The sequence below is a fragment of the Acomys russatus genome, chromosome 17 (genome assembly GCF_903995435.1).
Source record: "Acomys russatus chromosome 17, mAcoRus1.1, whole genome shotgun sequence".
Taxonomy (NCBI): domain Eukaryota; kingdom Metazoa; phylum Chordata; class Mammalia; order Rodentia; family Muridae; genus Acomys; species Acomys russatus.
In genome coordinates this window covers 64,801,404-64,821,012 of record NC_067153.1, presented here as the reverse complement: position 1 = coordinate 64,821,012, position 19,609 = coordinate 64,801,404, and the positions used below count along the sequence as shown (strand labels likewise).

Sequence of the window (19,609 nt, the reverse complement as noted above, 5' to 3'; positions counted from 1 at the left end):
GCTTTCCTCATAACTTGGGGCAGCAGAAGGGCTAAAAAGGGTCTCTGGTGGGTGAAGGATTGGAGATGGCTGGAGAGTCCAGATTGTTGTGACGTCTTAATTTAAATCACATTATTAAACTACAATCCCCAGCGACCCGTGGAGCTCGTGTAGCGAGCTTCCCGGGGATCTGGCATTTCCGGAGGAAGCGGACGCTGCTAGCCATTCTCCTTGTTTAAATGCTGTTGACTACGACTCCCAGTGTCCTTCTCGCCGGAACGAAGAAAGGAAGCGGAAGCTGCAAGGGGAGCTGGTGCAGGTGAGGGCGTAGTGGGGCTGCATCTATGCGCTGGGCGGAGGGGCCTCGTGGGGCTCCGGAGGGGTGGGGCGCTGCGACGCCGAAGCCTTACAGGGACCCCTGTGAGCCCTGCAGCGCTATTTTGATTGAAATCCTGTGGATTCCTGGAGTGCCTACAACGGGCAGGGGCTAGCTAGTGGCTTGGACTCTTGTTTTTATTTTAGGGTTATTTATTTATGTATTTTACACATATGGGTGTTTTGTCTGCACACCAAAAGAGGGCACTGGATCCTATAGGATTACAGTTAGATTGTTGTGAGCCGCTTTGTGGGTGCTGGGAATTGAACTCAGGGCCATTGGAAGATCAGCCAGTGTTCTTGCCGGCCGAGCCATCTCTCTACCCCATTGTGGGCTGGGTTCTATTAAACTTCTTGGAGTTAATTTCACAAAGGTTGCATAAAAGTATGAAGTTTACCCCTGACCATGTGTATCTCAGTGTCTCCCTTTGCTTTTAAATGTATTTCGAAATGTGTGATACATTTCTTAAGCTTTTGGTTTTTTTTTCTTTTTGAGGAAAGAAAACGCATAGTCCAAGTTGGTCTAACCCATGGTATGGGAGATTGCTCTTGGTCGGCTCATCTTTCTGCCTCTACCTCCTGAGTGCTGGCCTTGTAGGCATGCGCCTTAGTTCTTGGCTTTCCTTAACCCTGTCTTACATTTTATTCATTTAGGAGACTGATATGTAAGGGACTCATAAATATTTAAAAATAAACATCAGCTGGTGGTAAGTTGGTGGAATATGTGGCTCCTGTCAAGAAGAGCCTTAAAATGCAGGAGAGTCTTCTTAGGTATCTTGGCTGGGAGGGCATTTGCTGCCAAACCTCATAACCTGAGTTCGATCCTCAGAGACTTGACAGAAGAAGAGAACCAGCTCTCAAAAGTTGTCTATGACCACACGTGTGATACAGCTTGCTGTCCCCAGTTAATACATAAATGTTAAGAGGAAATAAACCAGGACTAGAATTCAAGTCAGCTAACTTTTAGCTTGTGATACTTGCTGTCAGACTGGGCTTTAACAATTGAATAGTGAGCCGGGCGGTGGTGGCCCACGCCTTTAATCCCAGCACTCAGGAAGCAGAGGCAGGCGGACCGTTGTAAGTTCGAGGCCAGCCTGGTCTACGTAGTTAGTCCAGGACAGCCAAGGCTACACAGAGAAACCTTGTCTCGAAAAACCAAAAAAAGAACAAACAAAACCAACCAACCAAACAAAAAACAATTGAATAGTGAAAACAAAATCTTAACGTTTTCTGTTTGTCCATTTTCTGTATGTCTGTCCTTGCTGTCTTCAGCAAACAGCAGGTCTACCTCAGACCTGAGAGAGATCACGACTGCTGCTTTTTCTAATATTGGTCCTGCACAGGGAACTGTGAAGCGAGGTCCCAGAAAACCCAGTTCAGCACACCATCCTCAGTTTTCCAGAATGTTCTGGGAGCCCATGTGGACAAATCAGTTAAATATTTCTGGCCTGGTATGGTGACACATGCAGGTAATTCTAGCACTCAGGAGACCAAGGCGGGAAGGATGCCACCAGTTTGCGGTTTGTCTGGTCTCGGAACACATAACTTAAAGATAAAGTCGAAAAGAAAAGAGGAGGAGGAGGCGGCAGCAGCTGGTGATGTGGCTTAGTGATACAGAGTTATTATACTGTCATAACTGTCTTCCATACTGGGGCTGTGGGCTCCATCACGAATGGTTCATTGATCGATGGTTCAATGATCAGGGCAGCTGACTAGTAAAATTCTTGTCTGGCCCCAGGGCTCTATCCCTAACACAGAGAAACAAAAACGCATTGTTTGAAGGTAGCTTTATTTATTTTTTATTTTTTTGTTTTTTTGAGACAGGGTTTCTCTGTGTAGCCCTGGCTGTCCTGGACTCACTTTGTAGACCAGGCTGGCCTCGAACTCACAGTGATCCACCTGCTTCTGCCTCTCCAGTGCTGAGATTGAAGGCGTGCGCCACCACTGCCCGGCTCTGAAGGTAGCTTTAAACAAGACTGATAAAGTAGAAATGGAAAGAATTGGGCAGGGATTGCTAAGAACCTAATAATTCCTAGGATCTTGTAGATGTGGCAGGGAATCAAACAGAGCCTGGCCCCTGGTCTCCCTGGCTCCGGTTGGGGAGGCAAAGGGTGAATTCATGAAGAAGCCACTAAGTTTGGCAGCACCCCGAGGCTCTCAGCTTTCACCTGCTCGTGCGAACCACGCATTGTTTGAGACACTTATGCATTGGCTTCGCAGCCAGCCTCCTTGTGTTCGATCTGTTAGGCGATTTATTGCTGGGATAGATCCCCGAAAAGAAGAGCACGAGAGAGGAAAGATAACCCTGGCTCACACTCAGAGGGTCCAGTCCTCGGTGGCTTGTGCTGAGGCAGGGCACCCATGATGGAAAGGTGGGTACAGGGCAAAGCTGCTGGTAGCCTGTTAGCCAGGAAGCAGAGCAGTGGGTGGCTGGAGGGGACCAGGGCCAAGATACACCCTTCAAAGACCCTACTTCCCTCCAACTAGGCCTCATGCCCAATAGCCTATGAAGTTAGCATCTTCATTCATAGAGCCATCTCTCCATAGTGCCGCCAGCTGGGGGCCAAGCCTTCCACATTCTATAATCCTTGCTGTGGGGTGGGGCTGGGCTCTGAGGAATGTCCTGGTACACTGAAGAGGCAAAGCACCAAGGAGATGGTTTGAGCTGCACCTTGAAGGATAAGTATGAACCGGGTCGCCCTCTTGGCTGGCTGCCGGTTGGTGTCCTGGTTAACTCGGGGATCGTATTAGGTTGGGTTGGTAGAAGTGACCTGGGCAAAGTGTTGGGAGTTGGGGGTTAGGAGAAACATTTTGAAAGTGAGCAGGATGGCCAGCGACAAGCCCTGGGTGTGCATAGGCGTGTGAGAAAGAACAGCTGTTGCAGCTTAGAAGGCTTGCTGCTGGGTCCCTTCCCCTCTCCCCATTTACAGACAGCTTTATGAAGTGGGCATTATTATGATGCCCCGTATTCAGATGTGAAAGCCCGGTGCTCTGGCCATGGTTGTGTAGCTTATAAGAGTCTACTTAGAGTCTAGTAATCATCCCACTTACCTCTGAGGATTCTTGAGTGTGGGAGATAAGCTGGGCTGGCCTAGGGCTAGGGGCCTGTAGAATTAGTAGGGTGCCCATAAAACCATCTAAGGCAAGATGGTGTGGGTGGTTAAGAGCATAGCGTGAGTCAGATATTGTGGGTTCAAATCCCAGCTTCATTACTTGCTAACTGCATGACCCTAGGCAGCTTGCTTGATGTTGTTAAGCCTCAGTCTCCTGGCTTGTAACTTGGGAGCAATAGTACCCACCTCATGGGGTTGTTATGGAGATCAATGATGTGTACCTGGCATAGAGCAATTGCTCGCCACCTGGAAGATGCTGTAATTAGCCCTCTCAAGTCTCTGGGCTGTGGCTGTGCACCTGCATCTCATTCGTCAGCTCAGTATTTGCAGGACAGGCTCATCCTGGCTGGACTGGTTTTTTTTTTTTTTTAATTAAGGATGACATTGGAGAGAAAGGATGCCATAGATGTGTAGCCTGGCTTGGTGCTGTAATCCCAGCACTTTAGACGTGGAGGCAGGAGGATCGGGGGTTTCTGACCATCAGCAGCCACGTAGCAAGCTTGAGACCAGTCTGGGCACCTGTGACCCGATCTCAATAAATACGTAAGGAAGGAGGTAAGGACCCTAGTGGCTAAGAGTGTGTTCTGCTCTTGCAGAGTTTAGTTCCCAGCACCCACCTCCTTGATCGCCACACATGTAGTGAGCGCGCGGGCGCGGGCGCGCGCACACACACACACACACACACACACACACACACACACACACAGAGAGAGAGAGAGAGGCAGACAGGCGGGCGCGCACGCACGCACACACACACACACACACACACACACAGAGAGAGAGGCAGACAGGCGGGCGCACACACACACACACACACACACACACACACACACAGAGAGAGAGAGAGAGAGGCAGACAGGCGGGCGCGCACGCACACACACACACACACACACACACACACAGAGAGAGAGAGAGAGAGAGGCAGACAGGCGGGCGCGCACGCGCACACACACACACACACACACACACACACACACAGAGAGAGAGAGAGAGGCAGACAGGCGGGCGCGCACGCACACACACACACACACACACACAGAGAGAGAGAGAGAGAGAGAGAGAGGCAGACAGGTGGGCGCGCACACACACACACACACACACACACACAGAGAGAGAGAGAGAGAGGCAGACAGGCGGGCGCGCACGCACACACACACACACACACACACACACACAGAGAGAGAGAGAGAGGCAGACAGGCGGGCGCGCGCACACACACACACACACACACACACACACACACACACACACACAGAGAGAGAGGCAGACAGGCGGGCGCGCACACGCACACACACACACACACACACAGAGAGAGAGAGAGAGAGGCAGACAGGCGGGCGCGCACGCACGCACACACACACACACACACACAGAGAGAGAGAGAGAGAGAGGCAGACAGGCGGGCGCGCACACACACACACACACACACACACACACACAGAGAGAGAGAGAGAGAGAGGCAGAGGCAGACAGGCGGGCGTGCACGCACGCACGCACGCACGCACACACACACACACACACACACAGAGAGAGAGAGAGAGGCAGACAGGCGGGCGCGCGCGCGCGCACACACACACACACACACACACACACACACAGAGAGAGAGAGAGAGAGAGGCAGACAGGCAGACAGAGACATACACACAAATAAAGACAAATATTTTTCTTTTGGGGGGAGGTGTTGTGGGTTTTGTTGTTGTTGTTGGTTTCTTTTCTTTTTCTTTTCTTTCTTTTGGTTTTTTGAGACAGGCTTTCTCTGTGAAATAGCCCTGGCTGTCCTAGAATTCTCTTTGTAGACCAGGCTGGCCTCGAATTCACAGAGATCTGTCTGCCTCTGCCTCCCGAGTGCTGGGATTAAAAGCGTGTGTCACCATGCCCAGCTCTGGTTTTGATTTTGTTTTTTTTGTTTGTTTGTTTGTTTTTTTTGAGATAGGGTCTCTCTTTGTAGGCCTGTCTGTCTTGGAACTCACTCTGTAGACATGGCTGGCCTCAGAATTCACTCCCTGCCTCTGCCTCCTGCGTGCCGGGATTAACGGTGTGTGCCACCACCACCTGGAGGCTTGAGGCGTTTCTTTGAGATAGTCTCCGACATAGCCCTGAATTTACTGTCTAGACCAGGCTGCCTTCAAAGTCACAGAGATCCACCTGCCTCTGAAGTGCTGATTAAAGGCATTACCAAAATGCCTGGCACTTTTTTAAAAAAATGATTTATTTATTATTTATACAGTATTCTGCCCACATGTGTTCCTGCACTCCAGAAGAGGGCACCAAATTTCACCAAAGATGGTTATGAGCCACCATGTGGTTGCTGGGAATTCAACTCAGAATTCAGGACCTTTGGAAGAACAGACAGTGCTCTTCACCTTTGAGCCATCTTTCCAGCCCCACTTTTTTTTTTTTTAAAGAAAAGAAATGTCAGCCAGGCATGGTGGCACACATCTGTAATCTCAGCACTCCAGGGAGGCAGAGGCAGGCGGATCTCCGTGAGTTCAAGGCCAGCCTAATCTACAAATTGAGTCCAAGACAGTCAAGGCTACACAGAGTCTCGGAAAAACAAAACAGAACAACAACAAAAACAAAAAAAGAGAGAAAAGAAATATACTAGATAACCATGCCTGATTGTGCAGGTTGAAATCCCACTTATTTCAGAGGCTTGAGGCAGGCAACAGGATCACAAGTTCAGAGCCAACCTAGGCTAGAGATTAAAAGCCAGCTTGAGTAACTTCGTGAGACACCCCCTTCAAAACGTGGAAAGGGTTAGGACTGTAGAGCACTGCCTAGCATGGTCAATAGCTCGGGTGTAATTTATCACTGGAGGAAAAAAAAAAAAGAGAGAGAAAGGAAGAAAGAAAATGTGCTGTGTGTTCAGCGTGGCCTAAGAACCATTGGCTCTGGCCTCGGCTGGTGGAAGGTTTGGGATGGCTACCGTTACGGATAATATCTAGGCCAATGTGATAGGGTCTGGAATGGCTTTGAAGGCGAGTCTCTGGGTGTGTCTGTGAAAGACTTTCTTTTTTTTTTTTTAAGATTTATTTGTTTATATATGTATACAGTGCTGTGTCTGCATGTACACCTGCAGGCCAGAAGAGGGCACCAGATAACATTACACATGGTTGTGAGCCACCATGGTTGCTGGCAATTGAACTCAGGACCTCTGGAAGAGCAGCCAGTGCTCTTAACCTCTGCGCCATCTCTCCAGCCCCATGAAAGACTTTCTAAATTAGGCCAATTGAGGTGAGAGAACCTGTACTGTGTGTGTGTGGGCACCATGGGCTCGGGGCCGTGGACTGTCTTAGGGTTTCTGTTGCTCGCACAAAACACCATGACCAAAAGCAACTAAGGGAGGGAAGGGTTTGTTTTAGCTTGTTGTTCATGTCACAGTCCCTCACCAAGGATGTCAGCGCAGGAAGCTGAATCAGAGGCCGTGAAGAGGCGCTGCTCACAGGCTTGCTCCCCCCTTGGCTTGCTCAGCCTGCTTTCTGATAGCACCCAGGACCACCAGCTCAGGGGTGCCCCCACCCACAGTTAATCGTCAATCAGTAAAATGCAGCACAGGTCGGTCTGGTTGGGGCTGTTTTCTCAGTTGAGGATCCATCTTCCAACATGACTTTAGCTCATGTCAAGTTGACATTAAAAACTAGGCAGCAAGTGGCACATGTCTGTAATCCCAAGAGGCAGGTGGATCTCTGTGAGTTCGAGGCCAACCTGGTATACAAAGTGAGTCCAGGACAGCCAAGACTACACAGAGAAACTCTGTCTTGAAAAAACCAAAACAAAAACCAAACAAACCAAAACAAACAAACAAACAAACAAAAAAACAAAAACAAAAAAACCCCAAAACCAAAAACCCAAGCCAGCACAGCATAAAAAGGAGAACTCTAGCCAGGTATGGTAACACACACTTTTAATCCCACGTAGAGACCCGAGGATGTCTATGAGTTCAAGGCCAGGCTGCTCGGCATGCTGAGGTTACATAGTGAGCACCTGTCTCATAAAACCACGGCAGGTGGTGGTGTTCAGGGGGAGAGAGATCTACTTGAATGCAGGCGTTCATTGCTTTCTGAGTCTTCACTATGACTCCTGCAGCCGTGGCCCACTTCCATGAACTGTATCCTCTGCGAGCTGGGACAAATCCTTCCTCCATTTGCCTGTGAGGGACTTTGTTGAAACAAGAGAAGTAACTATCTAGCGCGCTCTTGACGTATCAGGAAGAGGGTGGGTCTGGTCGCCCTGGGCAAAGGCCGGGAAATGACAGTAGGACCACCCCCCCCCCCCCCCCCGTTAGTACAGAGCCTAACGTTGGGTTGAGGTTGAAGTAAACGCTGTCCTCTTCTTTTCCAGGTGACAGCAGCATGGCTGTGCCCCAGACTTTTCCACCAGGGCCTACCCATGAGCCCTCAGGTGCCCTGACCGAGCCTCTGTCTTGCACTGGAAGCTTGGCTGAGGCTTTCCTGAAAGAGGAGCTCCGGCTCAATGCTGAGCTGAGCCAGCTGCAGTTTCCAGAGCCTGTGGGTGTCATCTACAACCCAGTGGACTATGCTTGGGAGCCACACCAAAACTACGTCACTCGCTACTGCCAAGGCCCCAAGGAAGTGCTCTTTCTGGGCATGAACCCAGGGCCCTTTGGCATGGCCCAGACTGGGGTAAAGGCCTGGCTTCCTCTGGTGGGGGGGTCTGAGGCTGTGGAGGAGGGATGTGTAATTGGCTGGGACGTGGGTGGGTCCCCTGCCCCATCCCCTGCAGGACACACACACCGGCTCCTGTGGTCTCAAGCACTCTCCCAGCTTCTCTGTGCCTAGTTAACCAAGCACGCTAATGGTAGTTCCGTTTCCCCTGCGAGCTCTCCACTAATTGCCTCTGAGAGCCCTTCCTTCCTGCCCCATACCTTACCTTGCCGGATCTCCCTTGTCCCTAGAGTGTGGTTGGAGTCAGGACTGGGACTGCTGGATCGTGGCTGGGGGTGGGACGAAGGTGCAGGAGCCGCAGGGCATTCTGGTGGCAAATCCCTCAGTCTCGGAAAGGTTCAGAACAGGGCCAAGCTTAGGGGCTGCCTGCTTTTCCCTTAGGGATCAGGGTGAGTGACTGTGGTTCAGTAGGGGGGTGCACTGCAGCTGGGGGAGGTAAAGAGGCCTCAGGGCAGGAGGCTCAATCGCTTTTATTGACCCCAACCGAGTGCTGAAAGGTGGTCAATGATGATCGATGAAATGGCAGCCTGAGGCCTGAGGCTCGGAGGCTCAGAGATCAGCGGTCAGCCTGCCCTGTCTCCTTTCACCCTGGCGATCTGTCTGTCACCAGGGTTAGAGTCATGCCCTCTGTAGGGCCAAATGCCCTAGTGTTCTGCCCATATTTGGCCCTAGTGCCTGGAGAAAGTAGAGGCACACAGTTTCTGCTGGGCACAGTCCACAGTGGGGGGTGGGGAGGTGGGGGGGGAGGGGAACGAAAGAAAACCAACAGTCGCAAACCACAGGGCAGAGAGTCCATAACACAGACCTATGGGTGACAGTGGGGGTGGGCAAGATCATCACGGTAGGTGGAGAGGGTCAGGGCTCCAGGGCGAAATCCCATGTGTGTCTCTCTCCTTCCCTCACAGGTACCTTTTGGGGAAGTGAATGTGGTCCGGGACTGGTTGGGCATTGGGGGCCCTGTGCTGACCCCTCCCCAAGAGCATCCCAAGCGACCAGTGCTGGGACTGGAGTGCCCACAGTCAGAGGTGAGCGGAGCCCGATTCTGGGGCTTCTTCCGGACCCTCTGTGGACAGCCCCAGGTCTTCTTCCGGCACTGCTTTGTCCACAACCTGTGCCCTCTGCTTTTCTTGGCTCCCAGTGGACGAAACCTCACCCCGGCTGAGCTGCCTGCCAAACAGCGGGAGCAGCTTCTGGCGATCTGCGACTCGGCCCTCTGCCGGCAGGTGCAGCTGCTAGGGGTGCGGCTGGTAGTGGGAGTTGGGCGGCTGGCCGAGCAGCGGGCGCGAAAAGCCCTGGCAGGGCTGACGCCAGAGGTGCAGGTGGAGGGGCTCCTGCACCCCTCTCCTCGAAGCCCACAGGCCAACAAGGGCTGGGAGGCAGCAGCCAGGGAAAGACTCCAAGAGTTGGGGCTGCTGCCTCTGCTAACGGAAGAATGCCAGGGCCAGGCCTAGGCCCCCAGTAGAGACCCCAGTCAGCCTTGCACAGCAAGATGGCTACACACAAGGTTTGCTGCGCTCCCTGATGCAAGACAGCGCTTTCAGCCTGCTGTGCTGTCCTCTAATGGCCAGGCAGACGCTGATCCCAGGGTGGGCAGCTCTCCTGCTGTCTTCCCCTTTCTACAGTGGCCGGTTGTGCATGGCATCAGCAGAGGGTGAGCATTTTCTTGTGAGCCTCTGTGTCTGAGGTTGTATTTGCAGTTTCGGAGGAAAGGGTTTTTTTGTTGGCACTGCCTTGTGTACACTGGGAAAGCTCTTGAACACTGATCTACCTCAGCCTTTTAGGCACTAGCTGTACATATTAGAGGGGTTCAGTGTGATGCTTCGACACATGTATTCAGTGCACACAGATGGAGTGCAGCCTCCCCCGTTATCAGTGCTCCCCGCACTTCCCTTCCCCCAACCAGAGGGTACGCTTTCCAGGATCTCCTCTGGCAGACCCCAAGGATGCTTGGGACCAGAACAGACATCACGTTGAGAGCGAACTTCTTAGCCAGGTGTCCTGGCATACCCTTGTAATTTCATCACTAAGCGGGAGGAGGATCAGGAGTTCAAGGCCAGCCTGGAATGCATTAGGCTCTGTCTCAAAAATGAGTAAGTAAATAAATAATTTTTTTAAAAAGTTAATTTTGCCAGGTGGTGGTGGCGCACACCTTTAATCCCAGCACTCGGGAGGCAGAGGCAGGCGGATTGCTGTGAGTTCGAGGCCAGCCTGGTCTACAAAGCAAGTCCAGGACAGCCAAGGTTACACAGAGAAATCCTGTCTCAGAAAACAAAAACAAAAACAGTGAATTTCTTCAGGGAGACCAAGGCTCGATCTGAGGGAGACTTCTGTGTAGTAGACTAGGAAAGATTTAGATTTTCATCCTTTTTTCTCCCATAAGGCCTATGAACTTTTAAAATTATTTTATTTTATTCTTTGGTTTTTCAAGGTTAAGGTTTTCTCTTTGTAGACCCTGATCTGGAGCTCATTTTGTAGACCAGATTGACCTCAAACTCAAAACTTTTGTTTAAAAAAAAAAAAACTCCCTCTGTTTTGTTTTTGTTATTGATACTTGTTTTTAAAATTTTAAATAAGGTCTCATTGTGTTGGCCTGGAACTCATTGTATAGACAGGATCTGCCTGCCTCTGCCTACTGAGTGCTGGGATTAAAAGTGCCACCCTGCCTGCCTTGCTTATGAACAACCTCTCTACGCCTCAAGATCTGCTGCAAAAATGGGGGCGCTGCCTCCTGGAACTGGTGTTGGGTGTGAGGATTGCCTGAGGTAACACTGCAGAGTGCTTTGCAGACAGCTGGCAAGTGGTACTCACTGCACACTCTTTCTGCTGGCCTCCCTCTGCGCTGGGGGTCTCCATCCACTCCTGAGGCCTTTGCCTACATTCCTGCTGAGGAAGGACCAATGATGTGAAAAACTCAGCCTGTGAGTTTTCAGACTAAGCATTAAAGACTCTCAAGCCTTCTTGTGTGGGTTCCCTCTTCTCCTTCCGTCTGCACTTCGCTGAGGTGGGGGAAATGCTGCTTTTAGGACACTCCCTTTTCTTACCTACTTACGTTTGCAAAAACTTCTCTCAGGTAGCGTGGAGAGGGGTGTATGAGGCCTCCGATTGCCTGTCCTGAGGTTCATCAGGTTCTGCGCACTGTTGGGGTCGATGGGGAAGCTGGTGTCTCATCTGGCTCTTGAATGGTTGGTTGGGTGATCTGTGATAAGGGCTGGAAAGTGAGCCACAGCGGGAGCTCCTTAATGAGAGCACGTGGTCTCCTGGACACAAGTCATCTCCAGCATTTTAAGCATTAGCAAGATTTTATTTTTTGTTTTTTTTGAGACAGGGTTTCTCTGTGTAGCCTTGACTATCCTAGACTTGCTTTGTAGACCAGGCTGGCCTCGAACTCACAGTGATCTGCCTGTCTCTGCCTCCCAAGGGCTGGGATTAAAAACGTGTGCCACCACCACCTGGCAAACATTAGCCATTTTTAGCTCCTAAGTGGGAGACTAAATCTTTGAGGGTTCTCCAGTGATAGGAGTGCCATTATTATTCATGTTGGGGGCTCAGCCTATACTAGAATTTGTAGGCCAACCCTCCAGGAAGACCAGCCACATGCTTTGAGGGTTGGGACTCAGCCTGAGTGCCAGGATGGGACGAGGAGGACAGAGGTTGAGTTCTGCCGTGTGGCCCATGCGTGATCTCAACCTCTGGACACCAAATTCCTGCCAGGCTTGCTGGTTGGGGACCACACACACACACACACACACACACACACACACACACACGAATGACACATAAGTTTCTTTTGAGGTAGTTGGTGCTGGTTTGTACATTCTTTCTCTCACTCACATGCTCTGTGTGTCATTTTGGAGGTCTGGGGATTGAACCCAGGGCTTTGTGGATGTGAAGTGTGTGCCGCTCTATCCTGAGCTACACCCCTTGATTTGTATTTGTGATAAATTGTAATAAATAAACACTGCCTTTCCCCATGTGTTTTGTTTTGCATATTACTGAAGCAGAAAAGGTCTCTGGGAACTCTCGAGTTTATAGATCATTGGTCAGAAGTACAACTGGTTTCTGAGGTGACAGCATCATGTTGGGGACCCTCCCGCAGCTGGTAGGGTCTGTGCAGACTCCAGGTAGCCATTGTCAGAACCACCTCACAGCAGCACACCATCACAAGCCGTGGTCCTCTGGTCTCTGCAGCCGCTGCTAAGGATGGATCATGGTAGCACTGTGAAGGCTGTGGCAGTGACGCTGCTGCTGCTGCGCCCTTGCACATTTAGCTGAGGTGGTGAGGAGGAGCTCTGGTGGGGGTGGCCTTGAAGACTGGGAAGGTCAGAGCTTAGCAGAGGGCATGGTCATGTTCAAGGGGGAAAAGCCCACGGATGTAGGAGCCCATCCGGGCACACATCATCACAGAGCCACACCCCGCGTCTGGAAAAGGGTTATTTTGACTCATGATTTACGCAGTCCCAATCTGTGGTCACTTGGCTGTGTTGCTTTTTGTGTAGTCCATCCATGTTATGTGTGTGGCAGAGGAACCCTGCTTGCCTCAGGGAAGAGGTAGCGGCTGGAGTCCTGGTGTCCCCTCTAAGGACACACCCAGTGACTTCACTTCCTCCAAATAGGATCTACTTCTTTATTTCAAGGATCTAGTCCTTAAAGGTTTTACACCTCCCTGTAGGTAAACGGGCTGGTGCCCAAATCTGAAAGGTGGGTTTCTGAGGGACACTGAGGATCCAAAGTTTAGCCAATGAAATGAAGGCACTAGGGAGGGTGGTACAGAGGGGAAGGTGATGCTGCGGTGGGGGAGGCTGGTAGAGACCAATATGGTGCCTCAAAGGCCTGCCTATGGGTGATTGTCTTCCAATGTGACCTGTCAGAGACTGGTTAGAGTCCTGAGCCTCCTTTGGTTACTGTAACAAAAATACAGAGTCTGGATGGCTTAAACAATGAAGTTTACTTTCTCCTAATTCTGGCCACTGTAAGTACAAGATGACAACAGTGTTAGCAGCTTAGGCCCTGCTGAGACCTTTCTTCATTGCAGCAGCTGGCTTCTGTGTTCTTGCCTCACTTCCCACGCCCCCGCCCCCCAGTGGCGGGCTCCATGGTGTCTTCTTCTTTCCTAAAAGGATAGCAATCATTGGATTATTGCCTCACCCTCAGGATTCCATTTAACCTTTCTTTAATGCTTCTTCATTTATTTAAAGGATCTATCTCCAAATATTAGGGCTTAAGCGTATGAATTTTGTGGGGCATAATTTAGTTCCTAGCAGCAAAGTCATTTTATTCCTCACCAAGGTTAACTTCAAATAAGATAGTGCACTCAGGAGAGAGTCATCCCCCCCCCCCCCCCCCAATGCTTCGAACATGATCTGGGTCCTTATCCAGCTGTCTGGACTTTTATCAATTAAATCAAGTAGGTTTCCTCAGTGCAGATAAGAATATCCTTAGGGGAAGGAGCCTAACTGCTATGCGCCTAGACCGGTGCAGAGACAGAATCCCTAGTTCTGGCTGGCCAGTTGGTCCAGCCGGATAAGGAGCGCTGTTTTCACTGAGAGACCCAGGGGAGCACTGTCTATCTATAAACTATCTATAAACTCAAAAATAGGAACAGTACTATAGGAAGACCTTGACATTGACCTCTGGTCTACACAGGCATGCACACACACACGAACACTTACATACACCTGATGTCTCTCTCTCTCTCTCTCACACACACACACACAAACACACACACACACACACACACACACACACACACACACACACACACACACACACGGGGAGGGCAGCTGAAGAAGACACCTGACAACAACCTCTGACCGCTATAGGCACGTACGTACATATAGATTTAGTCATGCTTACACATGCACAAACACATTCAAAACCTGTTATCATGAGAAGTGAAGTCTAAAATCAAACTGAGTGTTGTACAGATGGCTCGTGCGTTGGGTAAAGGCATTTGCCACACAACCCTAAGGATCTGGGTAAAAGTGCTGCCTGCTGACCTAATCATGTACCCATCAGTCACACAGCGACACTTTTTATTTTTGAGACAGGGTTTCTCTGTGTACTCCCAGCTGTCCTGGAGCTCACTCTGTAGATCAGGTTAGCCTTGAACTTGGAGATCAGCCTGCTTCTGCCTCTGCCTCTTTGGTGCTGGGATTAAACATGTGCACTGCCATGCCTAGCCTTACATTTTAAAAAATAAATGAAATGGGGCATGGTGGCGGGGGGCGACTGGAGGCATGACTCAGCAGCTAAGAGTATTTGTTCTTGCAGAAGACCTGGGTTAAATTCCAGTGCCCCCATGGCAGCCCACGAATGGCCATAACCACAGTTCTGGGGAACAAAGCTCTCTTTTGACCTCTGTGGACAATGGACAAACATAAGCTACACAAATATACAAATACTCAAGCACATAAGATAAATGAATCTAAAAAGAAAATAAAGAAAACAGAATTTAGGAACAGCTAGAATTTTGTGGTCTGATACAACAATCAGTAGCCATGTACAGCCTACTTATTGATTGATAAATAACTCCCATGTGGCCTAGGATAGCCTTGAACTTGCTGTGTTGCTGAGGGTCCACTTTTTTTTGACACAGGGTCTCTCTGTGTAGCCTTGGCTGTCCTGGACTTGCTTTGTAGACCAGGCTGGCCTCACAGCAATCCGCCTGCCTCTATCTCCTGAGTGCTGGGATTAAAGGCATGTGCCACCACGGCTGGCTGAAGGTCCACTTTAAAAAATATATATATAATTTATTATGTATACAATGTTGTATCTGCATGTACAACTGCACATCAGAAGAGGGCACCAGATCTCATTATAGATGCTTGTGAGCCACCATGTGATTGCTGGGAATTGAATTTAGGACCTCTGGAAGATCAGCCAGTGAGTGCTCTTAACCTCTGAGTCATCCCCCCAAAGCCCGAGGGTCCACTTTTTGAATCCTGGGAGAGCGGACATGCACTTCCACACCTGGTTCTATATAGTGCTTGGAATTGAACCCAGGGTTTGTGCATGCTAGGTGGGCAAATTACCAAAGGAACTGTATACTTGTACTAATTTTACATTAGTAAGGATTAAGTAAAATTTCCTTCTTCAGTTCGCTAGCCACATTCCAGGTGCTCACACACACTTGGCTGGTGGCGCTGACAGAGCAGGTGAAGAGCCTCTCTGTGGCTGCAGAAGTCTGTTGGATAGGACTGAGGTAGAGGTCAGTGCCTGGCAACCCAGCCATGAATCAGCGTTAACCACGGAGGTTCAGAAAAAATTCAAGTCCTTCTGCTTCACTTCAGGAGATCTTGATTTGAGGCAGCCGCCCAAGGAACCTGCCGCTGGGGCTTTTCCAGAGCCTCTCTCTCCTCCTGCTTCCCTTATGCAGCCCGGCTGACTCTCCAAGGTCTGCATGGGGCTCTGAGGCCAGGAGAAGGGCTCTTTTCACCCACTTCTTCCCTGTGCCTGGCACAATGTAGGCAGGGATCTGGTCCATGTGCCAACCCATGACCACGAGTTTATCCTGTGTCACTGCTTTTGCCCTATGATGCTGTTTAGGTTCTAATCTAGGGGAGTGGTGGATACTTAGAGGTTCTTTCTCTAATACATTGTCTGTCTGTCTGTCTGTGTGTTTGTCACCGTCTCTGTCTTTGTCTCTGTCTGTCACTGTCTCTGTGTGTCTGTCTGTGTCTCCGTCTGTCTCTATCTGTCTGTCTGTCTGTCTCTCTCCACCCCCACCTCCCATAGAGACCAAAGCTGTGCTTCATTGGGGGTGGTAATGCTCCTGAGAGGAGGGATAGAGTGGGCTCAGGAAAAAGGAATCACCTCTTTCCCTCCTTAGCCAAACAGAACAGCTTGAAGGGAGGTTGGGATGAAACAGTGTGTCACTTTTCTCACTTCAGCTGATGTCATCACATGTGCTGTGTGTCCCTCCCGCACCAGGGACTGCACAGCTGATGTCATCGCATGTGCTGCGTGTCACTCCCGTGCCAGGCACTGCACAACTGATGTCATCACATGTGCTGTGTGTCTGTCATTTCTGTGCCAGGCACTGCACAGCTGATGTCATCGCATGTGCTGCGTGTCACTCCCGTGCCAGGCACTGCACAGCTGATGTCATCGCATGTGCTGCGTGTCACTCCTGTGCCAGGCACTGCACAGCTGATGTCATCGCATGTGCTGTGTGTCACTCCCGTGCCAGGCACTGCACAGCTGATGTCATCGCATGTTGCTGCATGTCTGTCACTCCCGTGCCAGGCACGGCAGGCAGTGGCAGTGGGGAATGAGATGACGCTTTATCCTCATTGTGCTAGAGATACAGCATGTACTTTACAGGGCAGAGGAAGCTGAAAGCATGTTGGGAGCGGGGTTTCCACACAGCACTGGACACGCCTTAGTTGGAAGGGTGTGTGTGTACTGGTGGGACAGAGCAGCTTAGCAAGGAGAGAGACTCTAAGACCCTAACTTCCCTTCCCCGTGGTCAGATACTTTTCAGGCCTAACTGCCACGGACAAGGGACATGGGGAGAGGGGGGACCCAGAAGGAACCAGACAGGAGCCAAAGATTGGACATGTCTACATGGAAGATGGGAGGTATAATTTGCTCTCTAAAATCAGACCTTGTTCTAGTAGCTTCAGGGGTGGAGACCTGCAGGACCCTGCGTCAGGGTGTGTTACAGTATCTGGAGCTGGGCTGGCTGCCCACCCAGTATGCATAAAGCCCAGGGTTCACTCAACCCCCACCCAACATGCTCTATAAAAACAAGCCTGGAAATGTAGCCTAGCTGTAGCTGAGGAAAGGAGCGAACAGTAGAATGGGGAAAAAGGTTAGGGGTTAGAGGTCACGGCCTCTCCCAGACCAACTCTCCACTCTTTGAACATTCCTATTTAGCATGTCAGTCTTTTTTTTTTTTTTTTTTTTTTTAAGATTTATTTATTTTATTTGACTGCTTTATCTGCAGAAGAGGGCACCAGATCCCATTACAGATGGTTGTGAGCTACCATGTGGTTGCTGGGAATTGAACTCAGGACCTCTGGAAGGGCAGGTGGCACTCTTAACCACTGAGCCATCTCTCCAGCCCCCCCCCCTTTTTCCCCCTGGTAATTCTCCAGAAAACTCCTACTGGAGCATGAGGCATTGAGGTTAGACACATGAATGAACTGCCCAGCTATGGCCATCATGTGATGCAGAAATAAACCTCTTAAGAGGGAGCCGACTGCTTTCTTTTTCAGAAATCTCAGTATCAACCTGGCCTGAGCCTATGCTATGTGTTATGCTTCGTGGTCAAATGATCATGTCTGTGGGGACACTTTCTCCTCACACTCACAGAGTGCAAGCACACTAGCTGAAATAGAATTTCCCCGTACATTTTGCCTGTTCCTCCCCGCCCCCACACCCCAGTCCACTCAGGCCCTCAGGCTGACGTCAGCCTCTGGGCCCTGCTTGCCGAAGGCATGGCTGAGAGCCCAGAATGGTCCTTTCTGGAGACCTGTGCCAAGCCAGGTTGCCATTTCCATTTTCATTAATTGAAGTAGTGTGACCCTGATTATCTCAGGCCAGCAGCTTCCTGTTGCCGGTTGGGAGTGTGTGGGGGACACGTCTCTGCAGGGCACATTGCCCTTGCATCTACCTTGATGGTGCGGACTTCTCATGTAGCCTCCCGCTGCACAGGAGAGGGGAGAAACCGCTTGCATACACGGCCAGCCTCACCTCTTTGAAGTTCCAGTTTCCACCCTCTTTGGAAGGCCCTGTTGGTGTCTATCCACCTTCCTGCTTGTTGTATTTTTGGGCTCAATTTTGTTTCTTTGTTCAGTTTAAAGGACTTCCTTATAGATGCAGTTGCTCTTGTGGTTTGGGAAGGCAGAGTGTCACTGAACAAAAGGTAATGCTTTCCAAGCCCGGAAAGGTACAGCAACCATGTGCCGGCTTGGCTGAGCGTGAAGACGAACGCAGGCAGGGTTCCCTCCTTACTCAGCTTCGGAGAGCCTCTCTGCATCACCCTAGGAGGTCACTGTGTTGGCATCTCCTTGTGCCCATACTTGGCAGTGTCATTTTGTGAGCGCTATTACCCGCTGGAGAGGTCAGGTCTTGCAGCATGAGATTGCAGTATATTAAAGGCATCGGTGTTCTTCTGTGGTCCTGGGGACCCTCTTCTTGTTTGCCACTCTTGATCTTCCAGATGGACAGTCGTGCAGATGAGTGTAGCCCTTTTTTGCTTCTGCTGTGTCTTTGTGTGTCTGCGGGTTTGTGTGTGTGTGTGTGTGTGTGCGCGCGCGCGCGCGTAGCCTCTGAGTGTTCAGTCTTCACAGGCTGGTGTCTTTCCGAGTGTCCTCTGGCCTGGTTCAGAAGGGAGGGAGAGAGGCATCGGAGGCGGAGGATTGGGCGGGAGGGGGTGCGTGGCAATCTGTGACTCGGAAAAACAGACGTGTAGCGTGTGCGGGGCGGAGGCGGGGGCACTCTGGCCCCCAGCTCCTCCACAATCCAATTAAATAACATTTAAATGCATAACCAGCCCGCGCGCCGATGAGGCTGGAGATTGGAGCGGGCGCGGCGGCGGGCCGCGCGGGCGGCGTTTTGTGGAGCTCAGCGATTCTGCCGGCAATTTCCCTGCGCGGTGCGGCTTTTACGAGCCCGCTCCCGGCGCCCGCCCGCTCCGCTGAGCCCGCCGCCTCCGCCCGCCTCCGCCCGCGCAGCCCGGCAGCGTGTGGTCCTGTTGCCCGTGCCGCCCGCTCTCCTAGCCCCTTCCTCCGACGTCAGTCTGTCCCTCTGGGCAGGATGCCCAGTCCTCAGGTCACCTCTGCTTTTCTCCTGTTGGCTGCATCCACCTCTGACATGGGCTACTTTGTCCAGGCCTCTGGGTCATAGGCTCCGCTCAGCTTGCGTTTCTCCCTGCCTCAGTTTCCCCCTCTCAGGCCTCCTGTACCCTTTGCCCTGAGCCCTTCCCTTTCCTCTTGAAGCCTGCCTCCTAGCGCCAGAGGAGGTGGGAGGTGCTCGGAAGAGATGGCTTGTTCTCTGCATCCTTTAGGCATAGAAAGGGCAGTCCGCCAAACAACTCCTGTCCGAAGTCCTGAGGGTGCTGGAGAGATGTGGGTCCATCAGCCTTGCGATTAGGATGGAAAGGGGCCTCTGTCTGTAAAACTAAGAGCAGCCCCACTCTGAGACCCCTCATCATCTGAAGACAATGTCCCAGGGAGACAGCAAGACAAGCCATTTCAGGTTTTGTGGGGGACCCGACTCCCACTCTCTCTCCCCCTTGCATATCTGTGTTTTGGCCCCCCAACATACAGAGTCTGGCATTTACCAGATGCTGCGGGCCCAGGCAGATTTAGGAAGATTTTTCCATGGCGGACACAGAGAACAGCACAGGGAAGCCTCCTGTGAGCCGTGTCTGGCAGGAAACAGCAACGAAGCTGGCATGGCTGGATCAGGGAAAGTAGGGAAGGGAACGACTGGTGGCTTTTTATAAGGTCA

The 19,609-nt window shown here is 51.1% G+C and overlaps 1 protein-coding gene across 2 annotated transcripts; it reads left to right on the top strand.

Moving 5' to 3' along the window:
* Positions 1-1,534: 1,534 nt before the first annotated feature.
* On the top strand, positions 1,535-10,077 carry Smug1 (single-strand-selective monofunctional uracil-DNA glycosylase 1). Of its 2 annotated transcripts, none has more exons than XM_051160466.1 (3): positions 1,535-1,823; positions 7,809-8,110; positions 9,058-10,077. In XM_051160466.1, the coding sequence occupies exons 1-3, from the start codon at positions 1,808-1,810 to the stop codon at positions 9,601-9,603; spliced, it is 864 nt and encodes a 287-aa protein (XP_051016423.1). In that variant the 5' UTR covers positions 1,535-1,807; the 3' UTR covers positions 9,604-10,077. The 2 variants fall into 2 exon arrangements, with proteins under 2 accessions (XP_051016423.1, XP_051016424.1); XM_051160467.1 differs by lacking the exon at positions 1,535-1,823 and adding an exon at positions 2,607-2,726.
* Positions 10,078-19,609: the final 9,532 nt, after the last annotated feature.

What these genes read in the sequence shown, in the direction of transcription:
- Smug1 (XM_051160466.1), top strand. An exon ending in TTGGCATGGCCCAGACTGGG is followed by an intron (nt 8,111 to 9,057) that starts GTAAAGGCCTGG and finishes CTTCCCTCACAG; the next exon opens with GTACCTTTTGGGGAAGTGAA.